Genomic DNA, 24,175 nt, shown 5'->3' with positions numbered 1-24,175 from the left:
CAGGGAGATCACAGAGGCACAGGATGGCTGGGGTTGGATGGGACCTCGCAGATCATTGTGTCCCAACCCCCAGAGCTGGGGGAGCACCGATGGCTGTTATTTTGTCTGCGGTGCTTGAGTTGCTCAGCAGACCTGTTGGAGAAGCAGGAGTAGAGGTTTCTGCTTGGAGGAGTTCTCCACATCGCTGCTGCTGTTGCTGTTTTATCGCAGGCACTTCTGTTTTCTGGGCACCCTTTTCTATTTTTAGCATTTTCTTCTCTTTGGCCAAGTGCTGTGCGGTGTTCATAACTACACGGGATCAGAGCTGATCTATTCTGGTCACACCTCTGGGTTTAGCCGGGAGCTCAGCACTGGCTCCAACTCACTAAAGATGAGATTAGAGCGATTTTCCCCCCTTTTGCCTCGCAGTGGGGCAGAGCCTGAGCTCCACACAGTGCCCAAATCACCGGGGGACGATTTTCCAAATGGATTGTTTGTTACTTCCTTCTCTGTTTTGTGCCATCTCTTTGCCACAGGGGAATAGAGCTTTTTGTTTAAGAGATGTTTGCAGTTTCAGACTGTTGCTTTTATGCCATTAATATGTAGAAAACCCAAATTACTACCCGCGGAGCCAGCTTTGCTCGCTCGCTTATTGCTGCATGACTAATGGGATGCTGGAGCCCACCCCCGCACCTCGCCCTGCCCCCTGCCTGTTGCAGCCTCTGGCTCTTGCCCCAGGGCATCGCCCTGCAAAGCAAGGAGCAGCTCCTGTCCTCCTGGTGTGCCATGGAGGTCCCCCACTGAGCCCTCCAAAGCTTTGATGCATTGAAGTTCCTAGATGATGGGGCAGAGAAGTGGCCAAAATGGCTCCAGGTGGGAGGAGGAGGGTGCACGTTTGGCTGCAGCAGGGAGAGAATGGGTGGCGATGCTCCCTTGCTGCCCGATGCAAAGCAAAATCCTGAACACTGAGTGCTTTCACATCTTCATAGCCGGGGAGGGTGGCTGTGGGGGATGCAGGGCTGCTGGGCCAAGCTGTGCCATGCCAAGCAGCTTCCTGCAGCTCCATCCCCTCTGCAAACCCAGCCTTGTAGCCTACCACATCCCTGCACGGGAAACATGGCTGCCCTGCTCTGGAGAAGGGACAGAGAAGCGCAGCCTGCCCCAGGCTGGCAGGGACACGAGGGGCTGGCTGGGGGCTGCAGGGGGATGGGTGCCTGTGTCTGTGTGCTGCCAGCCCGCTGCTGCCGCAGAGCCCCGCTGCCGCTGCCAGGCAGCACGCTGGGCTGCTGAACCAGTGCAAGGAATTGTCATAATATTGATGGGAGTTTGGCAAGTTAATTTCAAATCTGTCGCTCCTTCTCCTCTCCACTTCTCAGCCCTTAATAAACCAGCGGGGCGTGCTGGCAGCCCCACCAGGAGCCGCGTTTGGAGACATCCCTGGCCCAGGGCTCGCCCGGCACCCAGTGCCCACCCATGGGTGCTGTGGGACCGGGCGGGCGCTCAGCCAGGCACAGCACCACGGCCGTGCAGGGGCTGTGCTGGCACGGCCCTTTGAAAGCACCTGGCAGCCCCAGCGAGGCCGTCCTGCTGCCCTGCAGCACCGCAGACATTAAGTGTATAACTAGTTAAATTAATGCTATTGATTTCTTTTGCTCCTCTTGGAAACCTCGGAGTGCAGCAGTTATAATTGCGCTGTTTATTATTCCCGTGCTGGCAAGCTGTGTGCCAGGCAGTGCCGGAGCGCCGTGTTTACCTATTACCCTTCAGGCCGGGATAACGGATAGATCTCTTTTCCAGTGGCTGCCTCCCATTTCATTCCTCTTTTTATTATTTGTTGCCGCAATTCCATTACCTGTTCACACTCTGAAGCCTGAGACATGCGGGTTGGAAGCAACGATGCCTCTCCAAGGCAGGTTAATGCCTCAGGCCTCGCTCCTATGGAGCTGAACCATGACGTGCCAGCCAGGGCGGGCAGTGGGGCTGCAGGGCTTTGGCAGCTTTGTGGGGCTGAGATGGGATGCAGTGCTCTGCTCTCTGCCCCATTGCCCGCTCCCAGCTGCATGTAGGGTGCAGTAATTGGGCACTGGAATAGGGAGTGGTGGGGTCACTGTCCTTGGAGGTGTTCCAGAACCGTGGGGATGTGGCACTGAGGGACGTGCTCAGGGGGCATGGTGGGCTGGGGCTGGATTTGAGGATCTCAGAGATCTCTTCCATCCTTCCTGATTCTGCGATTCTGTGCCTGGGACCTGCTGCAGGAGCATCCCCGCCTGTCACTGTGCCGCTCACTGCCACATGTGGTGGCATTGCTACCCAAAGCAGGCTCCTCTGTTTTCCACCCCTCGCCCTATCAGCAATATCCTGGCTGCTTTCATGTGTCCATCCAACCCTTCTCAGAGCCTGTAATGGCTGCACATAAACACATTTTACATCTTCTGAGTGCGTCTGCACTCAAAAGGATAAGCATAGAGATTTAGTCAAGTTCAGGATATAAATGACTAATGCAATTAGCACAGCACCCCGTCAGTTAGCTTACTATTGCATCCTGCGTGCATCAGCCCCACTCCATTTCAAAGTTTGCATCCCACAGAGCAGAAGAACAGATTGTGCTGCTTGGAGCCGGTGTTTCCAGCAGTCTGCAGCCACACGCTTTCGCACGGGGTTGTTAGCATTTTTTTGTTATTGTAGCAAAACAAAAGCAAGCCCCGTGCAAATGATACCCTATGGACAACGCGGGGGGGGCGGGCGGGAGGGAGTAAATTGTTTTTAAACAATAGCGATTGAGATGTCAGCAATAGGTGCAGCTTATGGTACTGGCTGTTTTCAGGCTCGTTCCTCACCCGGTGAGAACGGGACTCGAGCAATGGGATGGATCAACCTTGCTGAGCGTGGGCACGGCCGACACAGCTCCTGCTGTCACATTGCTTCCCTGGGTGCGATCCCTGAGCTGCTCTGCTTTGTCCCACCCTGTGCCAGCAGCAGCTCAAACCCAGCACGGCGCCCGTTCTCTGTTTGCCCGTTGCTGGTGGAGCCCGTCTTGCAGCTCGTGCCTGGCTGCCACCAGAGCCGCTGCTCCCGGGGGTGCCATGGAGCTGCTGCCCCCCCCACCCCGCTCCCCTCGGCCCCGCAGCGCGTCTGTGTCTGCGCAGATGTTTGTATTATCTGCAGCCGATGAAAATATTCATTATCTTGTTAGCTGCCGCGGCGAAGGAAGTTCGGATTTGCATTTTCACAGCTAATCACGCAGCGCAGAGCAGAGCCTGTCACCCGGCAGCACTAATTGGGCAGGAGCCCTCCCCTTGCCCCTGCCCACAAGGGAGCATGGCCAGGGCAGCTCCAGGAGAGGGGCTGGGAGAAGGCTGCGTGCTGGGCGGGTACTGAGCGCCAAATCCTGGAAGAGGAAAGGGTCAGGATGGGAGGGAAGGGGCACAAACCCATGTAGGAGGGAAGAGACCCCAGGGCCCCCTCCTGGTGCTGGCACTGCCATCCTGAGCTGCCACGGCACCTGGGGGTCCCCTCACACGGGGCAGTGGGGAGCAGCCCTGGGGATGGCCTCGCTGACCTGTCGGCTTTCCCATTGCTGACTTTTATGATGCTAATTATAGCTGGCGTTATTGCATAGTTAATCTGTGTTCTTAAGAGATGGGGTGGAGATTGGTTTTATAATAATAACGGCTCAGATTCATAGAGTGCAGTGCTTCCCAGGGGGTCCTTGCTGGCTTTATGGCCTTACAGCATGCAGAGAGGAATCACTCCTCTCTTCCCTGCTCTGACTCAGGACACAGCTGCTGCCGGGCACGGGGCAGCCACGCAGCTTTGAGCCGTGATAGCTGTGGCTCCCAGCACGCTGTATGCAGCTCCTTGGCAGCCGTGAATGAGACACGTCCCAGAGCAGTGCACCATGGACACTGCAGCAGCTGCACCTCTACTGTTCACCAGTGCCAGCACATCACTCACTGGGTGAGCCGTGACCCGCCCAGGGACTGTATCAGCCCAGAGTGGCCCTGGCACAGCAGCTCCTGGCTGCAGGCAATGCACACGGTGGCACGGGGATATCTGAGCCGAGCCAAGCCGAGCCGTGCCTGCTTCCTAGCAGCAGCACAGTGGACACAGCTCCTCATCCCCAGCCTCCAGGGATGCTTGTGTGCGTGCGTGGAGCCTCCCGCGGGCTGCAGGGCTCCACAACCATTTCCTTGAGATGGAGGCTCGGGGTATTTGTGCCAGTTCATTACCCCAGTGCAGGCTGGAGGAGCCGAGGAGGCACCCGGTGCACGCGGAGCAGCACGAAGCACAGCTCCGTGCCTGCACCATGGCACTGGGGACCGTGCCGCTCGCCAGCTGCAGCGTTACCGGAGGGCAGCAGCGAACAGCTGGCAGGTGTGACAGCACTGCCACTTGTCATTAGGTGCGATGGCACGCGGCTCCGGAGGAGCTGGGAGAAGGGAAGAGGAGCGAAATACGCTCCAGGAGCCTGGTGCAGGGCTGTGCTCTGGCCTCGTGCATTGCTCTGGGAGGACGAGGTGCAAAACCCGACCCAATGAGCGCGTCGTTTCATGGCTTCACTAATTAACTTTGCACGCAGCGAGGCAACTTTGCAGATGCGGTCGCAAATTTCAGCTCATTAACCATGCGGCCTTGGCTGCCCGGTGGAGCCAGCCAAGGAGATAATGCCTAGGGCCGCTGCCCCACAAGGACCAGGCTCCTGTGGGCACCCAGCTCGGCCCCACACATGGATCTGTGCTGGCACACAGCAGGCCTTGCGTGGAGGGAACACGGGCGACTGAACGGCGCTGAAATGCCTTTGTCAGAGCGCCAGCATATGCAGTGCATGGTGATATTGCGGCCCTGCTGCCGCCTGTGGCTGTTTTTCCTCCGCTTCTAATGACTAATAGAGAGAAGACAAAACAATTTCTATTAGTTTCTCCCACGCTGCAGTGGGTTTCTTATTTTCCAAACCTCATTAGAGTTTGTAATACCGCGGTGGTAGTCAAGAGCAGTCCGAATCACCCTAGGGCGAAAGAAGAGCCGAGGAGATAGGATGTGCAGCCCGGGCTCAGCGCTGCTCCTGGCTCGCGTCCAGGGGCCCTTCTGATTCCTTTCCAAACGCTTACGCCTTATCTCCATCTTAAAGGTTAATGATGAAGCTTAGGAGAAAAAAATGCTTAAGATCAATTGTTACAGAAATGGAGGCGCGAGCTGGGCAGAGAGCTGGGGCTGCATGCACGCTGGAAAGGCAAAGGCTTTTCAGGAGGCAGCGCGCGCAGGTCCTGGCAGGGTGTAGCAGTGAGGGGCTGCGGGAGCAGTGTGGGGCTGTGGCTGTGGGGGGCTGCTCTGGATCTCACCCCAATCCCGCAGGCATCGCGTGTGCGTCGGACACCTGCCTCGCGCCGGCTCCTTGGGAAGTCCCAGCGTGCGGTCCTGGCTCCTGTGAAGTCAGTGGGAGTTCTGTTATTTGTTGCCTCGTTACAAATAAGCCTAATGAAAGCAGCAGGCTTGGAGCTGCTTGAGCAACACTCGGGAAATGATTGCAAACAGCGCCCAAACCAAACCGCGGGAGGGGAGCTGCGGGGCACGCAGACACCCAGCTCATGGCACGCTGCCTCCCTGCGCTGCTGCAGGACGGCTGTCTGTCCTGTCCGTCTGGCTGGCTGCACGGCACCTTCCCACCCAGCTCGTCTCAACGAGCCACGCCTGGCTGAGCTATGGAGCCAACGAGGTCAGCCCCGTGGCTGTGAGCCACCGCTGCTCCCACCTGGAGCAGCAGACCCATGGAGCAGGACACGAGTCCTCCCATCAGCAAAAGAGCTCCTTCCTCGTCAGCCACCGCGGCTGCTGGACGTCCCCATCGAGGGAGGGTGGTGTGGCACCGACGGGACCTCCTGGCCCTGCCACCGGGCTGCTGTGCAGAGGGACGGGCAGCAAGGTCACTGCTTTTCTCCGGGGAGGTTCCCACTTTTCCTCACCGCCTTCTCACTCAAAGTGAGTTTTGTATTTTTTTTTTATTTTTCCCCACTTGTCTCGAAACCTCTTGCAGGAAATCACCTTCGAGCGAAGGTTAAGTGCTGGAAATTTCAAACCCAATGGGAATCAGCCCGTAGATTTGCAAAGCTGTGAAAAATAGAGCTTTTGCATGGAAACGCTCTTGCAGCCCCGATTCCATCATTAAGGCATAAATCCAGCCTGGTGTACCTCTGCTCTGCCTGCTCTATAGGCACAATGCGTTGCTGTGGGAACCGCAACTTTCCGAATTTGTTTCCACTCCGCGCTGTTTCAGCTCGTTCCCAACAGGCACGCTCCAAAGCGAGGCAGGTCCACAGCCTGCCACGAGGTCTCACCCCCAGGAGATGCTTTTTAGTGGAATAAATGAATAGCTGGGTAGTGGGGAGCGGAGGGAAAAAGGAAGGGGAGAGTGGGCGGAGGGGGGGGGAATAATAGAAGGTGACACATGGGTGCTGCTGGGTGCTGGTGGTGGGGTCTGGGCGTTGTGCACGGGGGATGTGCAGTTTTGGTGGGCAGCAGCAGGGAGCTGTGCTGCTGCACCTCTCCGTCACTGGCAGCCTGATGGTGCTGGGCACTGCTGGGAGGGTTTCTGTGAGCGCTGGGTGGTGTCACCCATGGCGGGGTCACTCGACCTGAGGAGGGGACGGTTTGGTGTTCGGGCAGTTTGGGGCCAGCTGGGGGGGGACGGGGTTCAGTGGCTGTTAGCAGTGCGGGCACATGGCCGCAGGGTGATGGAGAGATGCGATGCTGCATCCAGCAGCAGTGCCAACGCACCCGCAGCACCACGGCTTGGCTTACCATGAAGCGATGTCAGCGTTCCTCAAGTCCCATATCCAGACATCATTTGCTGGTTGTCCCCATCACCATGTTATGTCTGAGTGCCCACATGCCCACACTCCTTGCTGGTCCCAGTCCCTCAGGTGATGGTTCTGGGGCTCAGAGGGGATGCTCCGAGGCAGAGCACGGTGCTGAGCACAGCACTGCACCCAAGGACGAGGAGCACCACGCGTGCCCACCAGCAGCCGCAAACGTGCTGCGGCCCCAGCGCTCCGTGATTTACCTCCCTGCAACACCTCAATTTAAATGCTAATTCTCCCCGTGCCGAGGGGCGAAGCAGCTGGTGCGTGGTGTTGGGTGGTTATTGTGCACGCTGTGCGGCCCGGAGGGATGGCAGTGTGAGGACGGTCGTCTGCACTCCCCCAGCCCCATTGGCCAAGTTTGGGAGCTAGGGGAGACCCCCAGGGCTTGGCAAAGCCTCCTTGGTCTCCGCTGTGTCCCGTCTCGTTAACAGAGTGGGGCTCGCTGGCATAATGAGCTGCGTTTGGAGTAAGGATAGCACTGCGCATGGTTTGCAAATCGCTGGTGCCTGAGGTCGAGTTGAAACTTGGGGAGATTTATGGCGTGCTTACCTTCCCCAGAGTGGCTGTGGAAACACAGCACCCTCGTGTCTGTCTCGTAGTGACTCCATAGATCACACTTAGTGCAATTACAAGTGGCAAAGAAGGAGCCTTTCCGACCACCCCTGGATCAAGCTGGGCTCTGGTGAGCTCACAGCTGCTGCAGCAGAACTCTTCTCTAAAGGGAAGCTGGGTCAGAAGCTGGCATCGAGCAGAGCCTGAGCTCCGCTGTGCCCTCCCTGTGCCACTGCAGGCCAGAAGGAAGCGAGATGAACAAAGTCTTCTTGCAGGAGAAGGCATCCTCCCTGACGCCCATAGCAGAGCAGTGCAGAAAGCACAGTCCTCGCACCGACGCTGCACAGAACATAGCCACCCTGGATGATAATGTGATTAACATTTGTAGCTGTGCCGGCTTAGATAAGGGTAATTAAATCTCACGCTTCAGGGCATCCGTGATCGCTCGCGGGGTCATTTTTTTTTTTGATTTTTAACAACTTTTTTTTGCCCCTTGCTGAATTTATTTGCCCATCCACCACGATGCGCTGTGTGCATCCGCTGTCGGCTCCTCGGCTCGCTGCCACTGCTTGACGTGGGGCCGTGGCCCCATCCAGGACATCCCTAGAGTCACTGCAGATCCATGGGACGCCGTGGGATGCCTCAGTCCCCCTGCTGGCTTCCTGCTGGCTGTGTGATACGGTGCTGCAGGGCTGCAGCTCTGCACTCCACTGCATCACGGATTGATGGCATGACCTTGGGGCTGTTGTTTAAGGTCAAGCTGCCCCCAAAATTCCCCAGTGCATGTACGCAGTTTCAGAAGGGCAGGGGGGCAGGGACGCAGTGGGGAAGCGCTCTGGGCTGCAGGCTGGGGGGTTTGGGGCAGTGAGGGAGAAACATTTCTCTCAGCAGTGACCCAGGATCCGTCAGTTGCCCCAGGAGCCGTGCACCTCCCCAGCGGGAGCGCTGTGAGCTCATGCATTGGGTCCGTGTGCATTCCTGAGAGGTAGCGGTGTGAGGTGCTGGAGGCAGGACGAGGGGCAGGAGGATGCTGCAGGGACCTGGGAGCAGATCGCTGTGCTGCTGCTTCCCCTGATCCCACTGGAATACACAGGGCTTGGTGGGCGTCCGCAGGCCCAGAGGGCACGGGCACAGGGCTGCGTCCCTCCCTCCAGCCCTCCAGCCCTCCCCTGTGGTTCTGTCAGAGCCCGGAGCACCGTGGTTCTGCTCAGTGCTTCCACTGGGTGCAGAAAGCCGGCAGAAACTCTCGGTTTGTGCATGGAGGGCGACGGTAACCGCAGGGTTATTAATAAGGAGGAGAGGAAGAGGAGCTGCAGCCCTCTGCCGGCTGCTGGCCCTCAGCACACTGCCCGGCTCGCTGCGGCCGGAGCGTGGTTTTTGGCTGTTCCCCCATCAGCCCTCCCCAGCGCGGTGGCTCTGCGGTGCCCGCAGCGGTCGCAGTGGTGGCACACAGCAGGATGCGTGCGGTGGAGCTGGTGCCGAGCTGCACTCCAGGAGAGAAACAGCTTTGGGTCGGGGAGGGAGGAGATGCAGAAAAGGGCCATTGAGCTGCTGAAATTCGGGCTTCTAACGCTGCTGTGAGCATGTGCGCACCCACGTCTGTACGCGCAGGACCCGCTTGCACTTGGCCCTTGTTTTTTCCCAGCCTTTGGACTGCGGAGCAGTTAAAGCAAATGGCATTACAGCGAGCAGCACTGCAGAGTGTGGCTTTTTGGTAAATACCTTTTTACAGAGGCGTCAGCGGTGACCAGCAGCCGTGCATACAGATCGGCCTCGCTCCGCGTGCACTGCTCCTGCTGCCTCAGCACAGCTCCTGTCCCCACTGGGGCAGTGTCCCCAGTGTCCCCTCGTCCCTGTGCACGCTGGAGGCAGCACACAGGGCTGGGCACACCTCTGCTGCCTGTCCCTTGCTGTCTCTTGCGGGTGACACGCTGTCATACTGCAGGCTGGGCTGTGTCCCGCACGTAGCATCTCTTCTCGCCCGGGTGTAGGGAATGCACTGGGATTGCAGTTCCCCATTTGCATTGCTCAGGCAGCAAAGGGCTTGGAACAGCAAATCACTGCTCCGCCACTGGGGATCCCGTGTGTGATCAATGGGAGATTTGTGAGCGCGCGTGTGAGCAAGAGGTTTTTCCCTGCAGACAAATAAAACACTTTTTCCCTGGCAGTGCCTGAAGTGAAGCTCCTGAGACTCCATCGGGTGCTGGAAGCTTTGAGATGCGGGGCAGGGAGACGCATCCCCTGCTCCTCCTGTATCCCTGTGTGTTGTGCTGCCTGCATCCGGCCTGGAGCGGTGGGGAGGCCCCAGGAGGCGCAGTGTCACACCGCACCTGCACCCCTGGAGGTGACCATGTCCCTCCGAGCAGGATGTCAGAGCATCCCCTGGGTGTGGATGGGTGCAGGAGGGGGGAAATAGGGCCGGTGGGGGCCAAAGCTGGAGGTGATGGGAGGAAATCTGCTCAGAGAAAGGGCAGGCGGTGCCAGCCTGAGGGCTGACCTGGTTCTGCAGGAACCTCCTCGTTTTGTCGCGGCTCCGGGAGGATGCAGAGCCTCCTGGCCTATATTCTGTCTCTAAGATCAATATTGAACATCTCCCCTCCTGCGTTCCCTGCGCGAGTGCGGGGCTCGCCGGGAGGGGCTCATCTTGCAGCCCTGCCTGCTCGCCATTTCAAATAATTTCTCCGCTATAGTTGTTCTAGAAACAATTCATTAGGGGCCTATTATACAATGTTACACCTGCCAAGGTTAGGAAAGATCCCACACTTGGTGAATTTGCAGCCTGAGCTGCGCTCTTTGGTTTTTTCTGGCATCTGCCTGCACGTGGACTTTTTTGTCCCCATTCACCCTTGAGCTGAGCCGTGCCCGTGGCACTGCTGGGTGAGCAGCACGAAGCTCCACGTGGTGGGACGTGAGCAAATTGGGCTGCTTTCCTCTCGGTGCTGCCTCCCGTCCCTCCCGCAGCACGCTTTGGGAATCCGGGCCAAAAGCAGCAGGCAGGTCCCCAGGCTGGCGGCGGTTCTGCTGGAAGCAGAGAGCTGCAGCCCCGGGGAGCTCGTTAAGCATCACCCCGCAGCCCGCGGGTGGGGCAGAGAGGGAACCCCATCCCTGCTTGGTCTGCTCCCAGGAACCCACCTGGAGGTGTCCCTGGGCCGTGCCGCCCGGCCGCAGCCTGCATCCTTGCTTTGCAGTTGTCTTTTTCTCTCCGCAGGGAGAACAACTTCATCAAGGACTTCCCGCAGCTGGCTGATGGGCTGCTGGTGATCCCGCTGCCCGTGGAGGAGCAGTGCCGTGGAGTGCTCTCCGAGCCCCTGCCCGACCTCCAGCTCCTCACCGGTACGAGCCCACCCCGCTGGCCACAGAGCATTCCCCCATAGGCGGCCGCGGGGGCTGAACGCCGGCTGTTCCTTTGCAGGAGACATCAAGTACGACGAGGCGATGGGCTACCCCATGGTGCAGCACTGGCGGGTCAGGAGCAACCTGTACCGCGTGAAGCTCAGCTCCATCACCCTCTCTTCAGGTGAGGGGTGCTCAGTGCACGGGGGATACAGAGTCATGAAATCATTTGGGTTGGAAAGTCCACCATCACCGCCACGTCCGACCATCAGCCCACCCTGCCGAGTCCCATCAGCAACCCACTGAGATACCTGCAGGGATGGGGACCCCGCCACGGCCCTGGGTGGTGGCCTGCCTCATTTTTGCAGGAGGGAAACTGAGGCAGGGAGGCGGGCACTGGCTGGCACACGGGGCTGGAGGCAGAGCCAGCGGGAGCTGCTGGGCATCACCACAGCGGGGATTCCTGTGTGCGCACGTATACACACATATATGACAAAGAGCACATCTGTAGTGTTACAGGGACCCAGGCTGTCTGGGAATGCAGGTCCTGTCACACAAGGATGGCAGCTGAGGAAGGGGCAGGCGGGAGGATCCTGCAGCCGTCAAAACATTTCGCTTCCACATTTTGATAACGACGCGTTTTGTTTCAGCAATGCTGAAACGTTTTGTTTTGACCTGAAATGTTTTGCTTTTCCATTTCAAGACAGCATTTTTTATTTAAGAAATCGATCTATTTTTAAATGGGAAAAAAAAAAACAAAAACAAAAAAAATCCACACCCAGGAAAAGAAAAGATCTAGCACAGCCAGGCTGCACCGCCCCAGAACGAAGCAACCTGCTTGGAGCTGAACGAAGGCTTCGGGGTCAGCTCACAACGAATTCTTCCAGCTTCTCCCTTCCACCAGCCTTCTCCTTCAATCAACCAGGCGGGCAGATAACCTCGTTTGGGTGACAGATGCGACATCTTTCCTTGCAGTGTTTTCAGTTCTGCCGCAGAACCACAGCGGTGACAGGGGCCCTCTCCAGCAGCGCCTCCGTGATCTGTGGGCTCTGCGGAGCAGTCGGGGTGGGTGGCACTGCCCCGTGTCACGTCCCAGCTGTCTGCGTGGCTTTGCAGGAGGCGTTGCCTTGGTGCGGAGTTGCCGCAGCCCGGCTCCATGGGTCCCTGGGCTGTCCCCAGCTTTTCTAACCCTAGTCAGTGGTCGTGCAGGGTATTTGTGCTGGGGGTGGCCTGCGGTGTCCTCTGTGATAAATCCATCCTTGCACCAAGACAACACCGTGGTTATGGTTCCTGCAAAGGCCATGCCATGCACATCCCCTGAGGAGAGCACTGCCCCATGTCCCTGCATCCCGCAGGATGGCCCGAGCTCGTGGGAGGGCTTTGCGTGCACACACATGTGCATCCTTGGAAATCTGTGAAGAATCACTTGGGGAGAGGAATCACTGCAGGATGGCAGAGCCGCAGCCCCGTTAAGCCGCAGGCTGTGCGTTGTGGCAGCTGATGCCAACCCCAGCAGTGCAGGGGGGAACAGCTCTGTGCCCCTGGGGGCTGTGTGCCGCAGTTCCCCCATCCATCCCGTGCTTCGCTCCCGCAGGTTTCGCCAACATCCTGAAGATCCTGAGCAAGGACAGCAGCAGGGAGGAGCTGCTCTCCTTCATCCAGCAGTTTGGCTCCCACTACATCGCTGAGGCTCTGTACGGCTCCGAGTTCAGCTGCACCATCCACTTCCCCAGCAAGAAGGTGCAGCAGCAGCTGTGGCTCCAGTACCAGAAAGGTGAGGAGGGCAGTGCCCTGAGCGCCGCGTGCTTCCATTGCTCTTTGCCATGGCTTCACCCCCAGCCCCTGCCGCCGTGCCCTGAGCCGGGGGTGCGGGTGGGTTTATGGAGATGTGACATAATTGAGCTGTCTGAGAATAGCTTCGTTTTATTGCTTGTGACAATGACAGTCTTTAAGGAAGTGTATTAAATCAATAGCAGACTCATTGTGCTACACTATAAATAACGAGACACATCATTAAACAGGGCAATAAACTTCAGGACTTTGAAGTAATACAATTAGGTTATGTTTATAAAAACTCCCTTATCGCTGTAGCCTTCCATTTGCCAATCCATCTCCCTCCTCCAGGGAGCTCGGGATATTCCTGATGTTTTTCTCTTGAAAGTGTCTGCAATGTTCCTTAGGGCACGCTGCGGGGCTCGGGAGCTGGCAGGCGCTTCCATCTCTTCCATTGGTTCCATCCCATCCTGTGTGCTGCCGTGGTCAGTGCAGCCCAGCTCCTGCAGCGCGTTCTTGTTCATTTTCCCCCCGTCTTCCCAGCGCAGCGCTCCTGGAAGCGTGCTTGTAACATCCCGTACTCGTTTGTTTTGGTTTTAAAGAGTGATAAGTGGAGTTTGCCAAAGCACTGCCCCTGTTCAGCAGGAGGGGAGCGTTGCGGGGCTGTGCAGCTGATGCACTGTGATGCGGGGATGCGTTCAGTCACGCTCAGCCCTCTGCAGCTGGGTTGTGGGGAGCAGCTCCTGCTCCAAATCCTGCAGGATGCAGGGGGGGATGCAGGACGGTCCCGTTCTGCACGTGAGCGTTCAGTCTCTGGTGTGCCGTGTTATTTAGGCAGCAGGTGTTGGCACTGATGTTGTTCTTTGTGCGCGGCTCTCTCTGTGGCATGGGACTTTGGCAGCCAGCAGGATTGGTGAGTTTCATCTCTGGGGCCATTGCTACTGTGGAAGGAGCAAGTTCTGTAATTGGCTGCTTGATGGCCAGGAAAGGCTCCTGGGAACAGACTGAGGATGCTCAGGGCTCTTGCAGATATACCAGGGATGCTGCTTCATGGGCAGAGCATCACGGGGAGCCCAGGGCTCTCTCCTGGAGAAATCCCAGGGAAGGGGCAGACCTTTCTGGTGATGGTAGATGGCTTTTATTCCCAGCTTCTCCCGTGATTTACCCTCATTTTAGCAGTGTTTTAGGGAGGATCTGGATAAATAGCCCCAGCTAGACGGTTCTGGATGCATTCTCAGCTCAGAAACAGCTCTGGCCTGCTGGGCTCCCACTGCTCCTTCCAGCACTGCTCCGAGTGTGTGTGCACATCATCTCCCATAAACACAACAGCAAGGCCAGGATGAGTGCAATTTGTTAGCAAGCAAAGCAGGGGGAGAGGAGAGGCTTGAGCTAATTGAAACGGCACCGAATATGATCAGAATGCATGCTGTGGCATGCTCGCAGCATCGTGCGGAATTATTTTAATATTGTAATCAACTTCATAAATCAACTCGTGGGCCTCGGGAACAGGCCGCTGCCAGGAAAGAGCACGATCAGTGTGTTGAGAGCTCACGGAGAACACGGCCAGTGACATGGCTTAGCATCTGGGCATCCATTTCTGCAGCCATGTGGGGGAGAAAGGGATGTGGCTCCTGCGGGGCTGGCAGAGGGTTTGTGCCCTTGGGACGAGCAAGCTGCAGGCACTGCCAGCATTTATGGGCTGCTCCACTTGTGGAAACGGGGACAGCATTCAAGCAGCCTGGGAGCGAGCTTCCTCCTGGGGCAGTGGGAGAATCCTAGGGACAGGGATGGGGAGGGTAGCCCCACACTGCCCTGCTTGGGGCGATTCGTGGGGATTCCTGGGAGGCAGAGCCCTGTTCTGCAGTGGAGCTGCCTGCCACGTCCCAAGGGTGTGCAGGAGTGAATCCTGCAAACGGGAGAGGTGGGGAGGCCGGGGCTGCTGCCCACGCAGCTGCTGCTCAGGCAAACGCAGCCACTTCCCCAGGCTCTCCCCTAGGAACGGTGTAAACAAACCAAACCGACCCCCAGTTTTATTTCATACCGAGTGATTAAAATCCCATTTTCAGGGCCTGCTTGCCTGGGCTCTGTGCAGCCAAGCAGTGCTTTGGCTCGGCGGAGGGGCCTCCAAGCGGGGACCTGCAGATCGACCCGGCCATCGATCTGTGCCACTGGAGCCTGCATCCGTTTTTCCCATCATTGAAGGCAGTGCTTAATGCTGACGATTCCTCATTAAGTTCTCACCAGTTGTGAGAACATCTTCATTTGGCAGCTAAGGCCAGCGTGACAACCCAGGCCATCCCCTGCAGCGTTTAAGATCGGGCCAGGTCTGCCTGGGATGGGGCAAACCGGCCTCACAGCAGCCCCCGTGGTGCCGTGCCTGGCGTCTGTGGCTAACAGGAGGTGCTGACAGCACGGTGCTCTGGCTGGGGCTGAGCGGTGCTTGCACGGCGTCAGGGCTTTCCTGTTCCCTATGTGCAAGCTGGGGCTGGGCAAGAGGCTGGGAGGGGACATTTTGGTTAGATTTTGGAGGAATTGCCTTACTCAGAGGGCGGTGAGGCCTTGGCACTGCTGCCCGGAGCTGTGGGTGCCCATCCCTGGAGGTGCCCATGGCCGTGGATGGGGCCCTGGGCAGCATGAGCTGAGGGGGGCAGCCAGCTCACAGCAGGGTGTGGGGCTGGGGGGGGCATAAGGTCCCTTCCAGTCCGACCATTCAGTGGTTCTATAGTTCTCTGAGGGCACAGCCAAGCATAAAACTGGAGATAGAGCAGTCACAGAAAAACCATCCCAAAATGCACAGTAGAAAATAGAAGTGTCCCTCCATCCAGCCACTACACCTGTGGGGCTGCTCCGTTCACCAGCACAGGTGTGCCATGGACCTGCTTGCTCCCTGGCTGGACGAGGAGCAGAGCTTGGCGAGGAAAAGGGCAGAGCTGCTCCAGCAGCACCATCTGACAGCCCCAGCGGGATTTCCTGAGCGCCGCTCTAGCTCGCTTGCTCCCACTGCGATACATAAAATGCAGAACAAATGTCTGTAAGTGCTGTGGCACTTAAAGAAAATGGAGACGTTATCAGCAGTAATGCGGAGGGTCTCGTCTTGGCAGGCATTTGAATGACAGCTCTTTTCCTTCGCACCTTGCAGACGAGCTGAGCCCCAGCGTGGGAGATGCGTGTTCTCCAGCTGGGAAGAGCTCACCTCTCCCATGCCACAGGGACCTGGGAGCGGGGCTGGTGTGCTCAGGGCGTGCAAGGGTGGAGATGAAGAGGTTTTCAGTACCAGCCTGTTACAGTGCTGTGTAAGGTCTGAAAGATGCTCGCTCTCGGCAGCTGCTCACTCAGTAAAGCAGGAGGGGCTGTGCTGACAGCTGCTGTCACATTCACTAAGGCCTCCTGACCATCCATCACCCTCTGCTTGCTTATCTCCCTCGGATCGTGTGTCGCTGGATGTGTTTCCCTGTAAGAGGTTACAGATTTCATGCTTTCTTGTGAACTGAGCAGTTTAGACAGAGATCTTCATGAAACATAAGCCATAAGATGCAGCCTAGGGGTCTGCTGCAATAGCAGCTGTATCCTTCAGAGCAGGGTCTGTGGATCCCTGCTGTCCTGGCACACTCGGAATCCTCTCTCTTCAGGTCTGGTACTGCCATGAACAGTCCATGGAAACCTTCAGCTTTCAATTCCTAGACACGATCAGGTGCATGAAGAAAGGCGAGCTCTGCACCTGTTACAGGTGGTATCGGCCTTCCCTTATACCTGCTTGGTCAGAAGTAGAGCACTTAGAATTTCCCCATCCTTGAGATCAGCTCCTGCAAACCAGCACTCTGTTACCTTTAGAGCACTCTCCCTGCCCGTGGTTTAGATCATTATGTTTATTTCAAACCCTCAGATTTTGACATTTTGTTCAGAGGAGGAAAAAAACAATCTAGCTGGTTGCCATGAAATTTAGTTTAACTCAAGTATGTGCTGTGACTCAGGCTGCTAAGCGACCTTATGCACCGCTGATTGTAATCCAAAATTACCAGGCGAGTAATTAGTTGTGCAAAATGAAATAACTTTAAATCCTCGCATTGAGTAATGACCCAGAAAAATCACTTAAGCTACACAATGGAAAGGACTCAAAGCATCTGGCTGTAGTTTCACTTTTGTAGCTCTCCCCCCTTGGATGAAGGAACCCTCTCCTGCTCGTCCCCTTTCCAAACCGTGGCTGTCGGCTGCCGCCCAGAACAAACGTTCACAGCTTACATGCCTCTGCCCTGAGATTGTAGCTTGTCCTAAAGCACCAGGGTGGGTCTGGCAGCACGGCAGTTGTTTTGCAAGGACTGCGTGCGTTTGATCAGCCGGCAGCTCGTTTCAAGAGCTGCTCCGCGTCCTCCGAGACGAGCACGAGTCATAAGGAGCTTCCCCCAGGTCAGCACGCTGCGCTGCGCGGCAGGGAGGGCCTGCACGTGCTGCTGACACACGGAGATCTCTGCAAGCCGAGCGCAGAACTGCGCCGCTCCCCTTGGGCTCCGTGTAAACGCGCTGTTCCTACGCAGACGTTTTTCAGGGTTTAGCAAAATCAGCCGGAGTGAGATCTCCTCCCGGCCCCGGTGAACGCGGCACCTGTACAGCCACACAGAACTGAAAGCGCACGCAGAAAGTGCGGGAGCTGCACGTGGATGTAAGAAACTCCAGGGTTTGTTCATGGGCTGGGTAGAGAGCGTTAGATGAAGTTGCATGAGACCTGCCCAAGAGATCAGATCTGCCCTCCCCATCGTGACAGCATTGAAGGGGTCGTGCAGCCACTGCGTTACAGCGAGTGTAATTCCCACCGGCCATAAAACACAATCTGCCACCAAGGGGAGAAGATGAAGTGTTTTTAATAACAAAATGAGCCGCTCGCAACGCGCTTTTCATTGGATCCATTTTTCCTTTATTACACCGCCTTCAAAAACCGAACACATACGTACAACCAGGCAGGTTCCTTCTCCAGGTGAAGAGCGGAAGCAAAACTATCTCATCGCAGCCCTTAATCTCACTTGGCAGACGATCACAACATCGCGTGGGGGCACCCCAGTGAGACACACAGCTCTGCAGCATCAGCCCACAGTCTGCTGGGCTGTGGCAGGGGAAGGGCTAAGGACAAGAGATTTCCTTTTTCCTTTCCTTGCCTGAAACCTGGAAGAGCTGCAGACAAAACACAGCCGGGCACCCTCGCCCTGCCTTGTCCCACCAATGCGTGGCACAGCATGTGTTATGTTAGTGTTATTCTTCCCAGTCTCTGAGAAGCAGATGACAGATGCTTTGTTTGAGCTGTGTACCCGGTGACAGGCTGGGGTGAACAACAGCTCCGTCCGTTTGCTGGACAAGCTTTTATGTCCCTTTAAGCACACCAGGAAATGTTCTTGCTGGTAGTGCGATGTTTATTGCAACAAAAAATTCCATTGGAACAGAAAATGACGGAGGTACATATTATCATAGATAATATTGCTTCAATTATTCAGGTCCACAGTAGCTTCCTGCTTGGAGCAGTTCTTAGAAACAGGAGAGATGTTTAAAAGAGATCAGTAGGAGAGGAGCTGACATTACCATAATACTGGAAAAAACGCCTTGAGTTACAGTGTAATTAACTGCAGAAGGTGCCAGTAATAGCAGTCATCTCCCAAAAACATACATGCAAGATGAGATCAGCTCCCCAAATTGCTGTTATGTACCTCAGGCAACTGCCCCCTCCCACCCAAAAAGAGAAGCAGAGAATGTAAATAGTTATGTGCATATCGACAGCCTCAGCAAATACAGAGCAGTGCAGGAGGGACTGGGGGTTACATTCCCTTGGGCTCCTTTAGAGTCTTCCATCACCTGCCCTGCTAATCATCCCCTCTTAGCTCCCACCCTCTTCTCTAAGATCTTTCTACAGCCAATTACAGTGAGAAAAACAGGACGTTGTCCTGCCCAGGGGGCAGCTCCACCACGCAGCTGGGCTCTCACTGTGCTGGCCCTGACCCACACTGGGGCTGAGCACAGCAGGGCGAGGGAAACATCAAATTCTACCAAAGGATTCTGCTCCCAGAGACCCCCGCCCAACAATGGCCTGCAGCAGCAGCTGCTCTGAAGGCTGTTCTACGTTGCTGCTTCACCAGGGAAAAGTATATGGGAGCGTAAAAAAATCACCTGTTGCATACATGTCGTAGGACAAGCAGCAAACAATTTGCTGTCGCATGGCAGCCACCATAAAATCAGCTTTTATACTGTCTGCCATGCCCCCAAATTTGCAACTATGTTGTTGATAGCAACAAATAAATGCACTGCAGCGTAACTATTATCTGTGGCAGATTAACATGCTACCACTGTGCCCTATTTAAATGCGTCTTGCCTTCAATAAACTATTCCAGGCAAGCAGCACCACACTGAGGTACACATTGATCAGTGAGGAGAGTGGCACTGTGGGGGCCTGGTTCACACAGCTGCAGTTTTGTGCTTCATTTGGCCCAAAGCCGCGATGAACGTGAACTCTGGTGCCTGCTGGTGCCATAAAAAAAAGCTGAGGAATGTCGTGATGTGCTGTGCTAGGAGAAAAAGGCGCTGCACCAATGGGTGTGCTTCCGAGTGCTAAAAAATAAAACTGAAGCAATCCCCCCCCCCCCCCCCCCCCCTCATTGTGGGATCCAAAGTGCAGACGTGTGGAAACCTGGTTCTCAAGACGACAACCTGGAATGCAGGCAGTGAGGTGCAGGTGAACATACAGCTGCATGTGCTCTCATTTACTCCCATCTCCCAGCCTTATTCCCCCCCGCCTTTCCCTCCCCCCAGGTGAAGGTACCGCACACGCCTCCCAAAGACAGTTCCCAAGGTACATTTAATAACAGCACGCTTCCGAATATCAACAGATTTCCCCCGATTTTTTCCTCCAACCCCCACCCTTCTCCCCCTCCCTCCTCCCCAGCAGAATTCTTAGCAGTAATAAGAACCCTGTTGCCATCAGAGTTTTCTGGCTCAGCTCGGTCTCCCATGATTGCACTGTACTCACTTCACATTGAACAGACACGGTTCACAAACGGCACGACAGGGGCCATCTCCTGAATACCAGAACAGCGGAGAGAGAAAACCCTCGCTCCTCAGTTTGAAAGTAAAGCTCCATCTCCGTGCAGTTTAAGAGGGCTATTTTGTTTTATGCAGTGCTGCAATCAGAAATTGCTTTCTCTAGTAGTTGCCCAGACAACTGCTACCGAGTTCCTCGCGAGTACCATGGCGAGAAGAGGATTGCCTCTCTAGTCCCCAAAAGGAAGGTGATTTAGGGCAGTCAGTCAGTGTTTATGGCACGAAGAAAGGTACAGAGGCTGAAGACGTAGTCAATGCAGGATAAGGAGGTGAGAAGGGTTAAGGAGTGACTGGTCATTTAGCAAAGAACCAGTATTCCAGAAGGATCTCTTCCTTCATGCTTTTCTTTTTTATTGGGCAGATTCAAAAAGAGAAAATGCAGACCACCACCACGTTAGTTATTTTGTTCCTAAACAAAAAATGTGATGGCTTCTATGCCAAGCCCCACTGGGCTGTGGTGCAGTTTTCTCAATGTTTGACACCGGTTCCTGTCAGACTGCAATGAGGCTGGAAGAATTGCTACTAATGAAAGGGGCTTTCCCCAGAGGAATGTCTTTAAGGGGTGGAATATCTTCTCAGATGGTAACTGTAGATCTTAATGCAGTGATCCCAACAGTCCAGCACCAACAGCTGCCCTTTGGGAGTAATGGCAATACCAACCGGGCAGGTGAGTCCTTCCCGGATTAAGATATTATAGCCACCCCCTTTAGGAAAATGCAGGATTTCTTTACGGCTGCTGTCGGCAACAATGAGGTCCCCCCTGGCATCTACGCACATCCCAGCAATGCACCTGAAATCCTCATTCTCAGAGAAGAAGTGGCTAATCTGGCGTCCCAGCTGCCCGTCTGGGCCGACGGAGCCAATTGAAAAGCCTCCTTCTAAGTGGTGCTCGTACTGCCGGTTTTCCAAGTTGAGCCCCAGCCCCTGAGTGAAGTATATGGTCCCTTCAGCATCACAGGTGACAAACTTGGGGCGCACCGCGCTACACAAGCAGGTGTACTTCACCACCCCCACGCCACGGTCCACAGTGAAGCACCAGAGCTTCCCCCCTTCCACGTCGGTCACCACAAACTGCCCAGAGGGCAGAGCTGCGATGCCCCAGGGCTTGCTTAGCTGGCTCCTGTGACATGCCACACAGTGGCCGTCCATGGTGTACACTTTGACAGAGTTATCGTAGCTGTCGGTCACACCTATCAGGCCGTGGCAATTCATGGTGACAGAAAGGGGAGTCAAATTGGGCAAGTCTGCTCCGAGGAAGCTCAGTACAAAGCTGTCGATCCCGCTGGGGCTCCGGCGGATCTCCTTCAGAAAGCCCTTGCGGGTGAAAACCTGGATTCGAAAATTGCCTCGGTCCGCCACAAGCACCTCTCCTTGGAGAGTGACGTACAGGCTGACGGGCAGATTGAACATCCCCGGCAGGCTGCCCTTGGAGCCCATCTTCTTGATGAAGTGACACTGCTGGATGCTTGCTGCTGCTTCGGGCATCCTCAGCTTGGCTGGGGAGGAATTTGGCGTGCAGCTGGCTTCTTCTTGCACCAAGTCAGGCTCTCTAAACGATGCCGATGAAGATGCTGCGGTTTCCATAAGTGATTCTTCCAGGTTAACGGTCCGGGGTTTCTTCACCACCTGCCCAATCTGCAGTGGTCCCACGTGGCTCACCTTAAGGAGTTCAACCTCGTGAAGAATCAGCTCCCTTGGGAGATTGTTTGTCAGTTCTGGTTCTTCCTCATCTGCTGCCTCCTCCAAGAGAGCTATATCTCCTTGCTTTATTTTGGCAAGGAAATAATCACAGCGAGACAATATCTGCACTTCTGCTAAGTTCAGCAGATAAGCTTGTTCCTCCATTACCTGATTGTTTACCTTCTCCACTTCAGACAAAGAGGTGGTGAAGAACTTGCGTGACCTGGCCAGTTCTTCCTGGATCTTGCGTTCTTCTTTGCTGTAATCTTGCAGAACTGCTCTGTACCTAGATTGCAGGTCACTCGAAACACCCTCCAGAGATGCTTTTCTTTTCTGCAGATCATCCATGAGCTCCCGAAGTCTGGCAAGCCTTGTCCCAAATTCCCTCCTACGCTCTTCAGCAGCCTCTTTGATAGCAATGACATTATGCCCTTGGGGCATGTGTGAAGTCTCCTTGCAAGGCTCACACAAAACCAAGCCACAACTCTTGCAAAAGTGTCTTGGCAACCTTCTCCCACAGACTTTGCACATGAGGAGACCAACCACTTCCCCCAGCCCCGTGGTGTCTATGATCTTCAGTACAGTAAGATTGTCAGTCAGCTGAGCTAAGTTTTTGATCCGAGTGATTTTGCTGCAAAAAGGGCAGCGTATCCCGTTAATGCTGGTTGCTAGGAGCTTCTCCAAGCACTGTTTGCAGATGGTGTGCCCACAGTGTAGGAGCTTGGGTCTCAGGTGCTCCTCAGTAAAGGACTCCATGCAAATGGGGCACTCCAGGACCTCTCGGAGCGCATCCGAGTTGAGCTGAGGGGCAGAAGCCATGGCTTTCCAAAGGCAGCTTTAGCCAGTGCAGAATCTGGTACTCGCTTGTATTCCAAGGTGCCCCAGTTCTGTCCGGAAAGAAAAAAGAAAATGTGATTTATGTCATCAACAGCAGTTACATATACATGCAATTTATTTCTGATTTATCTCCCAGTCCTGGAAAACAGAAACCCAGTTGGCTTTTCCACATGTGGAGAGGTGTGGATTTATCACAGCTAATCTCAGAGTGGGCAAATCCTAAAACTAACTTGCAGCTTCAAGTGCAATGAATTATTCACTTGCAAAATTTATAAGTAGAACTGAAAGAAGTGTAATGGCAGCAATAAGGAAGCCCAATATATATTGATGACTGAATCATCTCCTCATGGTGCCCATCTCCTGCTGCCAAGCCTGCGAGTTTACATAATTTACTCTGAAATCCAGAGAGATTAAACCAAGCGTTCAAATGTTGCGCATCAAAAGAGGAACCAGATGGTGCGACGCTTTAGGACATTAATATATCACCTCTGGAGACCTGCACTCAGATAAGACATCAGACATGAACAAAATAAATGTGGTTGGTTTAAACTGCTTTTCTAGAAAGCCAAAATAAATTTCCAAGGTTTCATATGTTTGCCAGGAGGTAATCCTAGAAGGAATGATTTGTCAGCTTCCACTCGTTCTGTGATTGACTGTTTATAGTGGAAACATGCGCCGAGGTCTTCAAACCAGTGTACTTCATTAACCTCTGCCATGCTGCATCATGCTACAGCATGCAGATAAATACAGCTTGATGCAGCAGTGTTCTATCAGGTATCAGCAGACAGTTCCAAATGCTTGACAATATAGACTGCATGTGTTCGTTATTAGTTCTTCAGCTTGGCTTAATTGCATATAATTTCTTCGTATTCCATAGTCTTGTAGCGTTAACTTCATTCTTTTATTTTGGTTCAGTTTTGTACCAGGTTTCTTCATCCTCACATCCAGCACGGCAGGGAGCAGATCCCAGCAGCTCCCTCGCTGAAGCAGCCATCCATTCAAAAGCAACAGAACGGGGTTCACATCATTAAGTTATTATTCAGCAGACTGAGTTTCAATACCTTTGCTACTGCATTGCTTAGCTGTTAAAAAGAAATGGGGAGAAAACATTTCTTCTAGGGGGAGAGGAGGGGAAGGAAGTAGTTAGTGTTTAAAATGAAGAGCTGGTCACAGAGGGATGAGAACAGAAAGCTTTCGTCCGAATAATGGCTGCGTGCACGCGGCGCTCGCTTCCCTGCTGCGTTCGCCTGCTTCGCCCTCAGGAGCATTTCAGACAGAAAGGTTGAGTGTGTTTCAGTTTAGCGTCTGCTCAAGTGGAAGGAGACAACTGTAATGAAGAAAAGTTCTTTATGTTCATACAGAGAGAAAAAAAAAAAGCTGAATTTATCAGCCATGGGGTCTTTTCAGCCCACGTTTCTGGGACTGGCGCAGCAGAATCTCCACTGGCGGGGTCCCAGGCTGGGAGCTGACCCACGCTCCCCACACTGGGGGGCACTGGGACTCTCTATCTCGCAGGTGGCACCCAGGGGTGGCAGCAGCCCAGGTGCTCTCCAGCACTTCATAGATTTCCCTTTCCTTCTGAGCAGCGCCTCAGCTGTGGCAAAAGAAGCCTGGGCACTGCTGCGCAGATCAGATACGTTCCTCTGAGAGATGGAGAGCGGCATTTTAAAACAAGGTTTAAAAATTAAACATAGCGTGCAAGATTCATTGTACTTATTTTCCTTGGAAGTGTCGGAGGACCCGCTGGGGGAAGGAGGCAGCACCAGGTAACGGGTTACATAAAAAGCTGCCATCAGAACGCGTATTTTCATTAAAGTAAAATGGAGGACGGGGCTTTCTTTGGTTTTAACTCAGGTTCGGTGAGAAAGACGCTTTGTGTGATGTTCTTTTAATATGCACAACGCTTCCATCGCATGCCAGCGCGCGTCTCAGCGCGGTTCTGTTCTGTGGCAGCGCGCTTTTATCCCCGCAGCGCTCTCCTCCCTCGGTCGTTCCGTACGTCGGGCGCTCCCGGGGCCGTTCCTCCCCCACACACGACGGGGAGCCCGGGGCTCGCCTGCCCGCGGGGTCGAGGCCTGGGCCGGGCCCTG

The 24,175-nt window shown here is 55.0% G+C and overlaps 2 protein-coding genes across 2 annotated transcripts in view; one reads left to right on the top strand and one right to left on the bottom strand.

Annotated features, from left to right (window-relative positions):
• ASTN2 (astrotactin 2) overlaps window positions 1–24,175 on the top strand; it is a gene marked incomplete at its 5' end in the record, with an annotated part of 265,286 nt that overhangs the window by 149,015 nt on the left and 92,096 nt on the right. The window contains 3 exons of the mRNA XM_021414154.1: window positions 10,597–10,721; window positions 10,801–10,905; window positions 12,316–12,495. Coding sequence (XP_021269829.1) covers window positions 10,597–10,721; window positions 10,801–10,905; window positions 12,316–12,495 — 410 coding nt within the window. The remainder of the gene's footprint in view (window positions 1–10,596; window positions 10,722–10,800; window positions 10,906–12,315; window positions 12,496–24,175) is intronic.
• On the bottom strand, window positions 17,335–23,462 carry TRIM32 (tripartite motif containing 32). The gene has a single exon (XM_021414279.1). It carries the CDS (start codon window positions 22,065–22,067, stop codon window positions 20,124–20,126), a length of 1,944 nt encoding a protein of 647 aa, XP_021269954.1. The 5' UTR covers window positions 22,068–23,462; the 3' UTR covers window positions 17,335–20,123.

Source organism: Numida meleagris, chromosome 16, assembly GCF_002078875.1.
Source record: "Numida meleagris isolate 19003 breed g44 Domestic line chromosome 16, NumMel1.0, whole genome shotgun sequence".
NCBI classification, from domain to species: domain Eukaryota; kingdom Metazoa; phylum Chordata; class Aves; order Galliformes; family Numididae; genus Numida; species Numida meleagris.
The sequence above is the reverse complement of the archived record's forward strand: the minus strand, read 5'-3'. Positions and strand labels throughout refer to the sequence as shown.